General features: G+C 42.2%; 1 protein-coding gene across 1 annotated transcript in view; it reads left to right on the forward strand.

Moving 5' to 3' along the window:
- The window catches only part of CDH1 (cadherin 1), an 84,263-nt gene that overhangs the window by 55,808 nt on the left and 13,872 nt on the right, over positions 1-14,583 (forward strand). Inside the window, exons 3-10 of the mRNA XM_039223438.1 lie at positions 1,387-1,604; positions 4,557-4,700; positions 4,828-4,983; positions 5,722-5,866; positions 7,189-7,364; positions 7,625-7,753; positions 10,144-10,326; positions 11,562-11,806. Coding sequence (XP_039079369.1) covers positions 1,387-1,604; positions 4,557-4,700; positions 4,828-4,983; positions 5,722-5,866; positions 7,189-7,364; positions 7,625-7,753; positions 10,144-10,326; positions 11,562-11,806 — 1,396 coding nt within the window. The remainder of the gene's footprint in view (positions 1-1,386; positions 1,605-4,556; positions 4,701-4,827; positions 4,984-5,721; positions 5,867-7,188; positions 7,365-7,624; positions 7,754-10,143; positions 10,327-11,561; positions 11,807-14,583) is intronic.

A 14,583-nucleotide genomic window follows, 5' to 3' on the forward strand; every position in this document is an offset into this window, starting at 1 on the left:
AAATTGATCAGACAGACTTTAATATAGTGCTTATTATGCGACAGGCACATGCAGATGTATCTTTAATCAACCCTAGTATGTAGTTGCTCTTATTGCCTTCATTCTACAGATGGGTAGACTGAGGCACAAGGAGATTAAGTCATTTGTCCAAGATCACAGAGTTAATAATAAGCAGAGCAGGGACTTGAACCCAAGTAGTCTGTTCCAGAGTCCATATTATTTATTTTATTTATTTAAAAATTTTTTTAATTAAAAAAAAATCTTTATTTTTGAGAGAGAGACAGAGCATGAGCAGGGGAGGGGCAGAGAGAGAGGAAGACACAGAATCTGAAGCAGACTTCAGGCTCTGAGCTGTCAGTATAGAGCCTGACGTGGGGCTTGAACTCCTAGACCGCGAAATCATGACCCGAGCCAAAGTGCTTAACTGACTAAGCCACCCAGGCGCCCTCATATTCTTTATTTTAGAGAGAGTAATTGTAAGCAAGGAAGAGGGGTAGAGGGAGAGAGAGTCTCAAGCAGGTTCCACACTCAACTCAGAGCCTGACCTAGGGCTTGATGCCACAACCCTGGGATCATGACCTAAGCCAAAATCAAGAGTGAGATGCTTAACCAGCTGAGCCACTCAGACAGGTATCCCCAGAGTCCATACTCCTTACCATTATGCTATGTGACCCTCTCTTATTATCCATCACTGGTTTTGAAATGTCAACATTTATTTACTTATTTAAAATTTTGATTTTATTTATTTTGAGACATAGTATGTATGGACATGAAGGGAGGAAGGGAGGGGGATAGAGAGAGGGAGGGAGGGAGGGAGAGAGAGAGAGAGAGAGAGAGAGAGAATCCCAAGCAGGCTCCAGGCTCTCAGTGCACAGCCCAAATCAGGGCCCAGTCCCACAAACTGTGATATCGTGATCTGAGCTGAAATTAAGAGTTAACTAGTTGAGCCACCCAGGCTCAGTTACCCCAACTGTTACTTAAATGTAGAGTCTGCAGTGTTTCACTGTACCTTAGTCTCTAACTTTTGGACTTAGCAAGCATTCTGTCTCAGTAATCTTAGTGGTCTGTTTTCATATTGTCAACAGCCAGCTGAAGGAGAGGTCCCTTTTTTGTTGTTGAAAAGAAGTTACTTTCTAGACAGGTCACTGTACTTTACAAGTAGATAAGAAAGAAAATCAGACCACAATGAACAGTCTCTCCGTAATTGTGAAGGACATAAAAATAATATTGACTATTTTGTTATCATTGTTGTTCTGTCTCCAGACTTATGGCTTGTTTTGTGTGAGTCAGGCTTTCAGTGGGTAAACCACGTTCACTTTTTAGAGAAGGAACACTCGTGCCTTTAATCTGCCCCATTTCCTAATCCCTGTGATGTGTGCCCTGCAGTGAGTTTTGAAGGATGCACCGGTCAACCAAGGACAGCCTATTTTTCTGATGACACACGAATCAAAGTGGGCACCAATGGTGTGGTTACCGTCAAACGGCCTCTGCAACTTCATAAACCGGAGATGAGTTTTCTTGTCCACGCCTGGGACTCCAGCCGCAGGAAGCTCTCCACCAAAATTACGCTGAAGGCAGCGGGACATCATCACCACCACCGTCACGTATGTCGGAGTGTTTCTTGGAAGTTCACTATTGTTTTACTCTGCTGGCTAATGCGGACTCTCCTTGGCACCATTCACATTTGGGACTGGATAGTTTTTTGTTGGGATGTTTAGTAGCAGCCCTGGCTGTAGCCCGCCAGATAGACACCAGTAGCATGCCCCCTAGCTGTCACAACCCAAAATGTCTCCAGATAGCCCCTGACCACCGGGGGTTGGAGAATCACCTCTAGTTGAGAACCATTGGTCTAACTGAACTAATACTTGCTGGGAATTTTTTTGAGTTTGAGCGGGGAGGGATCAGCTGGAATGATGGCATGGTGTGAATGTCTATATTTTCTGCAGGAAGTGTAGAATAGTGGGTAAGAGCATAGACATTATTTGGGAATGAATCATAGCCCTGCCTGAATAGCCATGGGAGAATTACTTAACCTCTCTGTGCTTGAAATTCCTTATCTGTAAATGCATATAATCATGGCTGCATGAATTAATAGGTGTAAAACGCTACAACTGTGCCAGGCATACAATAAGTACTCAATGATTGTTAACTGTGTACTTTGATTAAGTACAAAAAACAGTGATTTTTCTTGTAGGGAGAATGAGCAAGAGATCAATTCTCTGATCATTATATTTTACTCTTTGTATTTCTAGTGGGGATAGTCTTAGAGGGGGAGAAGAACCAAGGGGAAACTTTTTTTGGGGGGGGGTAGGTTTTATTTATTTATTTTGAGAGAGACAGGGACTGCATGAGCAGGGGCAGGGCAGAGAGACAGAGAGAGAGAGAATCCCAAGCAGCCTCCGAGCTGCCACGGCAGAGCCTGATGGGAGCTTGAACTCCCAAAACCGTAAGATCATGACCTGAACTGAAACCAAGAGTTGGACGCCCAACTGACTGAGCCACCAAGGTGTCCCTGGGGTTTTTGTTTTTAAATAAGGAAGGAAGAGTGGATATTGAGTGGCAGTACTGTGACAGCTGGTTTGAGGTTCACTTTGTTTTATCTGTATTTCAAGAGACCCTGTGGTCCTGCATTAGGGGAAAGGGTGACATTCCCATCTCTCCTTTCATTCATATAAGAGCAGATCTTATATCTATATCAAAACATCATGCTATACATGGTGTGTGTGCGCGCACTTACGTGTGTGTATAAAAAAGTTTTATTTGTCAGTAACATCTCAATAAGTCTTGGGGGAAAGTAAGACCAGATTTAACTTTCCAGTGCTTTGTCTTTGGGTAGATTTTCTCAGCCTGGTATTTTTTCTGAGGGACACATTCCATGCTCAGTATGTTTAGACATGGTTCCCTTTAATGTCACATGAACATACTAATATTCTTTTACCAGTGTTCATCATTCTTTATTATCATCCTCTGAAAATACTCTGCAGTTCTGATGTCAGCAAGGCATTTTCTTTGTCTTCCTCTTCAGGATGACGAATGAATCTGCTCATTCACCAATGCGGTATGCTTGCCACGGCTGTGCAAAATGGTCATTTTTAGGCCTAGGATACATTGTGGGCAGTCCTTTGTTCTTGTGTTGCATCTAATCCCAAACTCAATTTCATTAAAACCATAACTCAGTGTTTGCCACCCCATCTAACCATTGTTACTACCGTTTGTTTTTGTTTTTGTTTTTAATGTTTTATTTATTTCTAGGAGAGAGAGAGAGAGACAGCGTGAGCAGGGGAGGGTCAGAGAGAGAGAGGGAGTCACAGACTGAAACAGGCTCCAGGCTCTGAGCTGGCAGTCAGCACAGAGCCCGATGCAGGGCTCAAACCCACGAACCGCGAGATCATGACCTAAGTGAAAGTCGGACGCTTAACCGACTAAGCCACCCAGGCACCCCTGTTACTACCATTTGTTGAGCCCTTCTATGTTTCACACAGTATTCTAAGTGCTTTATCTGCATTTTATTAGTATCTCACTTAATCCTTCCAACATTATCCCCATTTTAGACCTTAGGAAACCGTGGAACAGAATAAAATATTCTGCCCAAGAGGAGGAAGTGCCATAGTGAGGCTGTATAGCTAGACAACCTGCCCTTGGCTTAGGATGGACTGCTTCTGGAGAATATTAATCCAAGGATACAGAGAGAGAGGAGGGAGGGAGAGAGTTAAGGGGTATGTGCATAACCAATATGCAGGAATGCAATACTGGGAAGGATTTCTTGTCTCATGTCTATCTTGTGCATTTTGAAACAAATTTGAAAAGCCAGGAAATAGTGCTTCAATCACATTTGGTAAACAGTGATTAGTGATTATGTGGGGAGTGGGACATGGAATTGTTCTCTGGAACCTTTACGGTATTACCGCTAATCACTTTAAAGCACTTAAACAATTTGGAAGAAACTTTCTTTCCATCATCAACTATCTTATTTCCCTGTGTGTGCATAAAGTTATCTTTACCACACATGAAAACTGTTCAATACAAGTCTCAAGGGGTATTTTTGGTTCCCATCCCAACAGCTTCAGTTAGAACAAATGGAAACTGAATAGGTAAAACAATACAATGAGATTAAAGAATTTGTATTGATCACAAAGCAGTTCTTAGTACCAACTCCTAAAACTTACCTCATCTGGGCTGATAACGCCCCTCTGGGGGCCTATACTCCTAGGAAAAACATAAAAGGAAATTGAAACACTTGAATATCCAGTTGTTGAATAAGCTCTGATATTAAATCAACAGAGTGTAATGTTCCATTAAAAGCAACAGGTATAATATACATACGCTTGAAATAACTTGCAGATGTATAATTGTGTATGCATAAGGATTACTTGAACTCTGGGCATTTGAAGGATCAAAAGAGAACGCCATCTTGATTATATGGCAGAGAGGTTCATTGTGTTGTGAACCATCAACTGCCCTCAGAATGCTGGAAATGCTGGCTGGGTAGGTGGAACTGTTGGGCCTGTATTATCTGTCCTGAATTACCTGATTTTGCTCTTCTTCTTTCCTTTTAGGACACTGTCTCTGGAACCCAGACAGAAGTGCTCACATTTCCCAACCCCCAGCATGGTCTCAGAAGACAGAAGAGAGACTGGGTTATCCCTCCTATCAGCTGCCCAGAAAATGAGAAAGGCCCATTTCCTAAAAACCTGGTTCAGGTAGAGAGAAGAAAGTTCTTTATTTCTCTGGGAGCAATTAGACAGAGAAGGACCAAGAAGAAAAAGGGAAAAGCCCCAATGTCAGGTTCTTTCCTGATAATTCTGTTTCTTTCTGTTTGGTCTTTAGATCAAATCTAATAGGGACAAAGAAATCAAGGTTTTCTACAGCATCACTGGCCAAGGGGCTGACACACCTCCTGTTGGTGTGTTCATTATTGAAAGAGAAACAGGATGGCTAAAGGTGACGGAGCCTCTGGATAGAGAGCAAATTGCCAAGTACGTGGTGAGTATCTCTCAGAAGCTTGTTAATGATGGGGTCATATCCTCCCAAAACTTTTTGGCCAACCCGTGTTGGATCCCCAGATCAGATGCTCTGGATGTGTAAGGCTTTATCTGATAGCTCTATAACTGTTAATAAAGGGAGATGACAAGAGAGCCAGGAAACATTGGAGGTGTTAATTTTTTCCTTGTTAGGAATAAAGAGAGGAGAGTACTTAGGCATGACTGAAGATCCAAGATAGCAACTTATTCTTAGGGCCAAAAATCCCTGGCCCAGAGAAAGAGGCCAGTGATGATATTGGGGAGCAAAAGCCATTCTTAGGACTCAGTATCAGAGTGAGCTTAGAGAGCTACAGGGTAATACATTGAGGTCAAATGCAAAAAAATCTGGGAGAGACACTAGACTGAAGCAGTCAGAGCAAACATTACCCTTCTGGGAATAAATCAGAGCGTTTTAGGGTTCCACTGTTGCCTCCTAGGCCTGACTCCCCAGCCCTCCTGTGGGAAATAGGAGCTCCTATCTGGTAGGTGTGATCTCCAGACCATGAATCCTTACATATCATAACCTCAAACATTGTCATGACATCATTGAAGCAGCAACACATGTCCAAGAAAAATTCTCTGCTAGGGGGGTCCTTCCTTGGGTCTTAAGAGAATGGGAGGGAATGGAGGCCAATCACATGACTCCTCCCATTTCTTCCCCCTAGTTGGGGCCCATGTAACTCTAACTTGGCTGTTTCAGCTCTACTCTCACGCTGTGTCTTCAAATGGGGAAGCAATCGAAGACCCGATGGAGATTGTGATCACGGTGACAGATCAGAATGACAACAAGCCCGAGTTCACCCAGCAGGTCTTTGAAGGATCTGTCCCGGAAGGTGCTCTTCCAGGTATGGCCAATAATGGCATGGAGTTCCCAAAAAGACATTTAGATTCTTTGGACCTAAATGTTTTGGGGCTGGTGTTGGGGATCAGGCCATTCATAGAGCTAGAACTTGTTTAGAAGTGCGAGCGATGTGTGTAAAACATCCTTTCTACAGAAAGGATTCAGAGGAAGTTTAAGAACCTTCCCTGAATAAGAAACAGATGCATGCCATTCCTGACCACATTCTTTTCTCTCCCCTGTAAAGGTAACCACTGCCCTGACTTCTGTGGTAATCATTCCTTTGCTTTCATTTATCTATTTCACCGTGTGTATATTTATCTCCATATAATATCGTGTTTGTTTTGCATGTTTTCAAACTTTATGTAAATGGAACCACACTCTGCATGCACTTCTCTGGCATGTTTCTCTCATTCAACTTTATGTACATATAGTTCTTTGTGTCAGTGCCTATAGTCCAAGGTCATTCATGCTCATTGCCCTGTAGTATTCCTTTGCACATATCTCCTGATGGAAACATGCAGGACTTTTCGTAGGTGTATATCCATAATAGTGTGTGGCTCAGTTGTAGGGATGTGCCTGTTCATTGTGACTACTTGGTGACAAACTGTTTTCCACAGTGGTTGAACCAATTTACACTCCCACCAGCAATACATATCCTGCAATTTTAGACTTTTTAGCTCTGTTGATAGTGCGATGGTATCTCCATGCAATTTTAAATTGCATTTCTCTGGTTTATTAATGGGCTAATAAGCATTTTCTATGTTTGCTGGCCCTTTGGGTTTCTTCTTTATGACTTGTCTCTTCAGTCTTTTCTTCCCCCTTCAGCTATTTTTTCCTTTTCCTAGCGATCCCTAAAGAATTTTTTTTGATGTTGTAAGTACTAGTCCTTTGTCTGTCACAGGTGCTATTAGTATTCTCCTCTACCTTGAAGGCATTGATCTCAAATGACCATTCTCTCTGGTGAGGCCGTGACTGAGAAGCCAAGTTGGAAATTTGTGGGATTTTTCCCTATTTTTCACCTCATATACTCTGTTTGAGAGACATGGCACGGTGTTTCAGTTTAAGATTGCTTATTTCCCATAGTCCTCACCTCCAGCCCCATACAAAATATCTTTCGGAAAAGATGAGTTCCAAGAACACTGCTCGTTTGGTGGAGTACTCTCTTCCTCCCCTACCATGTTGGTAAGAATTTTGGAAATTAGAGAATGGAGACCATGAAACCATCCCTAGCTCCTCCCAGAACACTCTGGACAGAATTGAGCTGAGCAATGTTGATAAAATCCAAAGTACGCTTGACTGAATCTTCCTCTCCTTTGACACTTCCAGGAACATCGGTGATGCAGGTCACGGCCACAGATGCAGACGATGATGAGAATACCTACAATGCCGCCATTGCGTACACCATCCTCAGCCAAGAGCCCCCGCTGCCTGAGAGTGCAATGTTCACCATCAACAGGGAAACAGGAGTCATCAGTGTGGTCACCACCGGGCTGGACCGGGAGGTCAGGGGTCAAGAGGATCCTAGAGGGGGTTGAGGGCAAATATATATCAGCTAAATCACGTGGACAGTACAAAACTCGGCTGAGGCCAGTTGCCACATAGTATGTTTATGGTGTGAGCTTTGCATCTAAACACCTATCTTGAGGTTCTATACCTAGAAGGCAGGTGCATTCAAACAAATGATAAAATAAGTGTTTTTGTTGCCCTGGGCTGCGCCTGATGTAGCTCTTGGTCATGACTCAAATGTGTTTGATCTCTGCAGAGTGTCCCCACGTACACACTGGTGGTTCAGGCTGCTGACCTGCAAGGCGAAGGCTTGAGTACAACTGCAACAGCCGTGATCACGGTCACTGACATCAACGATAACCCTCCCATCTTCAAACCGACCACGGTAATTTTGCAGCCCAGGACCTTTCCAAAGAAAGGTCCTTTGTTTCATAGTGCTCATGGGTGAACCCTTTGGCATCTTGCCCCAGACTACTGAACTTGAAGAAGCAAGCAGATTAGGGTGGCACTTGTCCCTGTCATCATCAACCTGGGCCCTATTGGCACAGGTTTGTGAGACTGCAAATGGCACCTGAGATGCCTGACTGGCTCAGTCAGTGGAGCATGTGACTCTTGATCTCAGGGTTGTGAGTTTGATCCCCATGTTGGGTATAGAAATTACTTTAAAAAAAAAAAAAAAAAAAGGCACCGGTTGAATTCATGTCCTCATTTTGGGCATCTTGGTCACAAATCTTAATCAGGTTTTGTTTCTTCATTGAACAAATATTTTCTAAGTTTATAACGCTGGAACTGTAGGGACACCTTGGTGGCTCAGGCAGTTAAGCATCTGACTTCGGCTCAGGTCATGATCTCACGGTCAGTGGGTTCGAGCCCTGCATCGGGCTCTGTGCTGACAGCCAGCTCAGAGCCTGGAGCCTGTTTCAGATTCTGTGTCTCCCTCTCTTTCTGACCTTCCCCTGCTCATGCTGTCTCTATCTCTCTCTCAAAAATAAATAAAACATTAAAAAATTAAAAAAAAAAATAAGGCAAGAACTGTGTTACGCACTGGAGATACCACCACAGATGAGATAGACAAAGATTCTATTCTCACTGGACTTGAATAGTCTAGCTAGAGAGATGTTTAACTACCTGTACAAATTATTGTGTACAATTACATTAAATGTAATTGAGGACAAAATCCTAAAAAGCCACATGAAAGAATCTTAAATCTTAAAAAAATTTTTTTTTTAAATTTTTTAAGGTTTTTTAATTTATTTCTAGGAGAGAGAGAGAGAGACAGTGTGAGCAGGGGAGGGTCAGAGAGAGAGGGAGTCACAGACTGAAACAGGCTCCAGGCTCTGAGCTGGCAGTCAGCACAGAGCCCGACGCGGGGCTCGAACCCACGAACCGCGAGATCATGACCTAGGCAAAAGTCGGACGCTTAACCGACTAAGCCACCCAGGCGCCCCTTAAAAAATTTTTTTTTAATGTTTGTTTATTTTTGAGAGAGATAGAGATCGAATACAAGCAGGGAGGGACATAGTGAGAGAGGGTGAGACAGAGAATCCAAAGCAGGCTCCTGGCTCTGAGCTGTAGCACAGAGCTCAATGTGGGGCTCAAACTCAAGAACTAAGAGATGATGACCTGAGCTGGAATCAGATGCTTAACTGACTGAGCCATACAGGCACCCTAGATCCTTAAGTCTTAATGCATTCGTTAGAAATCAGCTCAGTGGTTAATAACAGAGCTTGACTTGTCACAAAAATCCCAGAGCTAGATTATCTACGCTGTCCATGAAACCTCTTTTGTCTTACTTTGCCATCATCCTTGGTGCATGGCTTCCACCCTCAGTGTCCTTTTATGGCCCCAGATGGCTACTAGAGCTCCAGCTATGTCTGTGCTTCGTTCAGGAAGGAGGCGAGGACACGGGGAGCAAAAGGTATTGCTGCTCAGTGAAGTCCTCTTATTTCTGTGCAGACTCTTACTACAAGTTCCGTTTACTTCTTAATAGCAACTGCAGTCTTCAAGGATGACTGGAAATAAAATATGTTGTCTGGGCACTTTGCTGCCTCCAATAATATATTGCATGAAAAAGAGGTGAATGGATATTTAGGCAATTAGCAGTGTCTACCACCCTAACCTGGGCATTGTGAGTAACATTTATTGTAAGATTTGAAAGGAGGTTGGCCAATGTGGGACAAGGGATAATGGAAGGGTGCTCTAGGTAGAGGGGGCAGCATATGAAATATGCCCTGAATCAATAAAAAGCTTGATACATAGCAAGAACAGAAAAGCAGTCAGTGTAGTAAACCAAATGAGGTTGGGTCCTGCCGGACCTTGTAGACTGAGGTAAGAATATTAGAATTTATATTCTTATATGAGTGTAAGGGGATGTCATCAAGGGTTTTAAGCAGAGGACTCGGCTGACCTGACTTTTGTTTTAAGAAAATTATTGGTACCAATAGGAATGATAGGGAGAGGAGAGTAGTGGATAAGCCACAGTGTCTTCAATTTGATTAAGATCATAGTCATCAACTGGGTCAGAATGTGCTGAGGGGCTCAGGTAGCCAGGTCCTTAAGAAGCTACTTCAGGTAGTCATGAAGGATGATGTTCCTTGAGTAGTATTGGTTGCTCCACTAACAGGAAGTAGAGGCTATACTGATGGAGTGGGCACTTCCTCCAAGACTCTTCTTGATTCTTGGTCTCAGAAAGGACTTCCTTAGCCCTCTGGGATCTGGCTCATCTATTGGGTCTCAGGATGTCATAAGTAGTCTGTTTTCTCCTTTGCTCTGTAGTACCATGGGCAGGTGCCTGAGAACGAAGCTAATGTTGAAATCACCGTACTCAAAGTGACTGACACTGATGTCCCGAATACCCCAGCGTGGCAGGCCGTGTACACCATATTGAACAATAAGGATGACCAGTTTGTTGTCACCACGGACCCAGTAACCAATGATGGCATTTTGAAAACAGCTAAGGTTTGTATAGTACCTGGCCAAATGCAGAAACTGACATCTTGGCAACTCCCTGTCCACTTGTGTCTTCTCCAAAGTAGAAGTAGCATGGCATTGGTAGGGTGGGGGTGGGAAGCTTTCCCAGGATCTTTTGGACCATTTGGGGTTTGCAGCAACTGTTCTGGCACATGTGAGACTTAGGAAGCTCCTTGAGGTTGAAGAGGAAGAAAATACCATCTGTTTTAAAAGACTTGCTCCTTGAAATATCTACCTACTCCTCCCCTCCATATCCATTTTCCAAATGAGAGGGAAAATGGTTTACTGGTATCTCTGCCATTTTGCTGAATTATTTTAGAAGTGGGACAAATGACTTTTTGAAAGATGTTTTGGAAACCTAAAAACTTAAGAAGTTCAGTGATTTCCTTGTTGAGGTTACTCAGAGTTAACGTATCCCTGAATCAGCCCTAAAGCTTTGACTTCCTCTTGAGCAAGTGAGCAGACCATTCATTTCTGTGTTACTTACTACATAATCTTCCCTCCCCCTAGCCATCCGATGTCAACATTTTCTATGCTACCAACGAAATAAAGAAGCTAGTAAAATAAGTCCCTGCCATACACAAAGTTCTTCATCAGAGTTCCCAGTTTATTCCTTCCAACAACTCCATGAAGTAGTTCCTTTTCCTACATATTTAGATGTGGAAACAGATCCAGAAGTTAAGTTGCTTGGATCACACAGCTAGGATATGGCCCAGCTGGTCTTTGACCTTGTTGCTGACTGATTCTGAACTGCATGCTGTCACTAAACTTAATTGAGGTCATTGAAGTGGACAAGCAGGGTCTTCTGTCCATCTGCTGTCACATGGATGGCATGTCACATGGGATATGAACATTCTTACTGGTTTTGAATAATGAATGAGTTGTGCTACTGTTTGTTCATTGGGGTTTACTGTCTGACGTGTCACGAAGTTTGTTTAATTTGGTTTCATATGGTTAAACCATACAGTTGCATGGTAGTCAGTGGGAGCTTTTTAAAACTACCCATGTCGGGACCCCACCCTCAGAGACTGCTATTTCCTGGGTGAGAGTGCAAGCCTCCATTTTCTTCATAAGTTCTCAAGTTAATTCTTCCTAATTAAGCTAGATTTGAGAACTGCTAGGATATTGCTAATCAAAAGCAATAGTTAAGGACTTAATTTTATTTATTTATTTTTAACTAACATAAAATGTATTTTTGAACTCCTTTCTTTTTCACTCCATAGGGCTTGGATTTTGAGGCCAAGCGACAATACATTCTGTACGTGACTGTGGAGAATGTGGCCCCCTTTGAGGTCATTCTCTCCACCTCCACAGCCACAGTGACCGTGGACGTGGAGGATGTGAATGAAGCCCCCATCTTTGTGCCTCCTGTAAAGGAAGTGCACATACCTGAAGACTTCGGTGTGGGCCTAGAAATCACGTCCTACACTGCGGAGGATCCAGACAAGTTTATGGAACAGAGGATATCGTAAGTGTGAGGATTTTTTTTAACAGACTTGCAACAACTGGATGTGTGTGTATAAAATACTTTCCTCATAGCATTTTATCATCATCTTTCTGTGCAAGACCCCTTTTTTAAAATTCCATTTTATTTCCATTCCCCACACTTTTTCATTTTCTCCATAGCCAACCATTCCTGATTTGCTGTTGCTTCCTGTCTTCGAGTTCATGCAGTGTACTAGGAATGTGGTTTTAATTTACATACATGGTGTTGTGTTAGAAGTATCTGTTTCTTCTCCTTTTAAACTTGAAGCCACCACTGTATTCTAAATCACACCCACAGATGTTAAAATCACACGTGCAAACCAACAACAACACCCCACGACCATGTATGATAAAGAATGTTTTTAATCTTTTGAGGACTGTATTTGACTAGTAAAAAACTGTGAGAGCACAAATCCAAACAGGACACGTGTGTCTTTTTAGTAATACCATGATTTCCAAGGAGTAACAGGCCTCCGCCAATGTGCTCACTTTCCCTTCTCAGAGAGATAGGTTCCTACCTATCTACTTTAGGGGAAACTCTCAGAACACTCTGAACTATCTTTTTTCCAAGTTTATTTTTTATTTAAGTAATCTCTACTCTCAATCTCGAACTCATGACTCCCAAGATCAAGAGTCAACATGGTCTTTCAATTGAGCCAGCCAGGAGCCCCACGCTGTTAACTATTTACAAAAAGCATTATACAAATCCAGGGGCACCTGAGTGGATCAGTCAGTTAAGTGTCCAACTTTGGCTCAGGTCATGATCTCACAGTTCATGGGTTCGAGCCCCACATCGGGCTCTGTGCTGATAGCTAGCTTGGAGCCTGGAGCCTGTTTCAGATTCTGTATCTCCCTCTCTCTCCGATCCTCCCCTGTTCATGCTGTCTCTCTCTCTCTCTCTTAGAAAAATAAAATAAAAAATAAAATAAAATAAATAAAATAAAATAAAATAAAAATAAAAAGCGTTATACAAATCCAGAGTAGCATCTTGCATAGTAATTGAGCATGTTCTTGTTCTGGGGGTTGTTTGTGTTTTAGCGTTTGTGCTTTTAACTGGTTCAAGTTGAAGTTCAAACAGAGTTTAAGTGTGACTTCAGCCTCTAGGGTTATTTTGGGAAGTGCTGATTCTGTCCTGAGTTAAAGAGTTCCTGAATACCACAAGACCACACAAGTACCCTGTATAGGAGGAGCTATATAAAGGGTGCAGGTAGAAATAAATCTTAAAGGCTGCTAGCACTGAGTCATTAGGTCAAGAGTGAGGGGAATTTTTAAATGGAGGAACCAGACTGATAACACCCAAACCTTCTGATTGTATTTAACATTTACTTAAAAAAAAAAAAAAAAAAAAAGGACAATGCAACATAATGTACCACTTGATATGTGTGATTTAGTAGCATGTACACAGTGCCACTAAGGAAATACTTTTTTGGGAAAAAAAAGTTGAGGTAGAACCCAGTCAAGCATTAGAATCTGATTTTGCATAAATGCAGAGAATGAAGAAACAAATGCTACAAGGAAGCAGTCTGCCAAATGCAGAATGCGGGAACTGTATGACAAATGACACTGGAATAAATGATGAAAGGGAGGGGCTGCTGTAGATCAAGAGTATGAAGAGGCAAATGGACCAATTGTACTACAGAGACTACACATGAGGATACATTCAACAATCCAAATATAAAAGATAACTTTGAGTCAGTTAGAGACATTTGAACATGGACTTGGCGTTAGATAACATTAAGTAATTATTACTGTTTTTGTTAGATGTATTAGTGGCATTATGATTATGTTTTTTTTTTTTAATTCCCTTACTTATATGGGGCATCTGGGTGGCTCAGTTGGTTAAGCGGCTGACCTCAGTTCAGTTCAGTTCATGGTTTGTGAGTTAGAGTCCTGCATAGGATCTCTCTGTTGTCAGCACAGAGCCTACTTTGGATCCACTGTCCCCATCTCTTTCTGCCCCTCTCTCTAAAAGAAAACATTAAATTAAAAATTTAAAAATCACTTATCTATATAAGATATGTGCTAAGATATTTACAGGAGAAATCTTTTCACATTTGAAATTTGCTTTAAAATACTTTAATTTAGAGGCTCCTGGTTGGCTCTTTCAGTAGAATATGTGACTCTTGATCTCGGGGGTCACTAGTTTAAGCCCCCAAGTGGGGTGTAGAGATAACTTAAAAATAATATCTTAAAATACTTTGAATTTGTACATGTATCCAATGTACTGCTCATAATCCAGAGATTCTTCTAGGTGATACAAACTCTAAGGGCTACCAAGTTATATATTTTTTTAATTTTTTAATGTTTTTTTAATTTATTTCTGAGAGAGAGAGACGGCGTGAGCAGGGGAGGGTCAGAGAGAGAGACACAGAATCTGAAGCAGGCTCCAGGCTCTGAGCTGTCAGCACAAAGCCTGACATGGGGCTCAAACACACGAACTGTGAGATCATGACCTGAGCTGAAGTCGGATGCTTAACTGACTGAGCCACCCAGGTGCCCCAAGATGTATTTTTAATCAAGTTTGAGAGCTATAGTGGAAAACCAGAGACTTCTTGTACGGTTTTTGTTGAGTGATGAAGTCTTGGATTGTATGGTTTCCAGGCCAGTTGACATCTTAGCTTGCAGTTGTGTAATGGGTCGTTTAAAGCTATTCTTTGGGCAAGTATGGGGACAATGTCTTTGTAGCATGTGTAAAGCCCTTACTGCTGGAATTCAAGGATTTGGACTTCTTTTTTTTTTTTTTTTTTTAATGTTTTATTT

Source organism: Hyaena hyaena, unplaced genomic scaffold (assembly GCF_003009895.1).
Source record: "Hyaena hyaena isolate Hyena2069 unplaced genomic scaffold, ASM300989v1 scaffold_18, whole genome shotgun sequence".
In the NCBI taxonomy this organism is placed as follows: domain Eukaryota; kingdom Metazoa; phylum Chordata; class Mammalia; order Carnivora; family Hyaenidae; genus Hyaena; species Hyaena hyaena.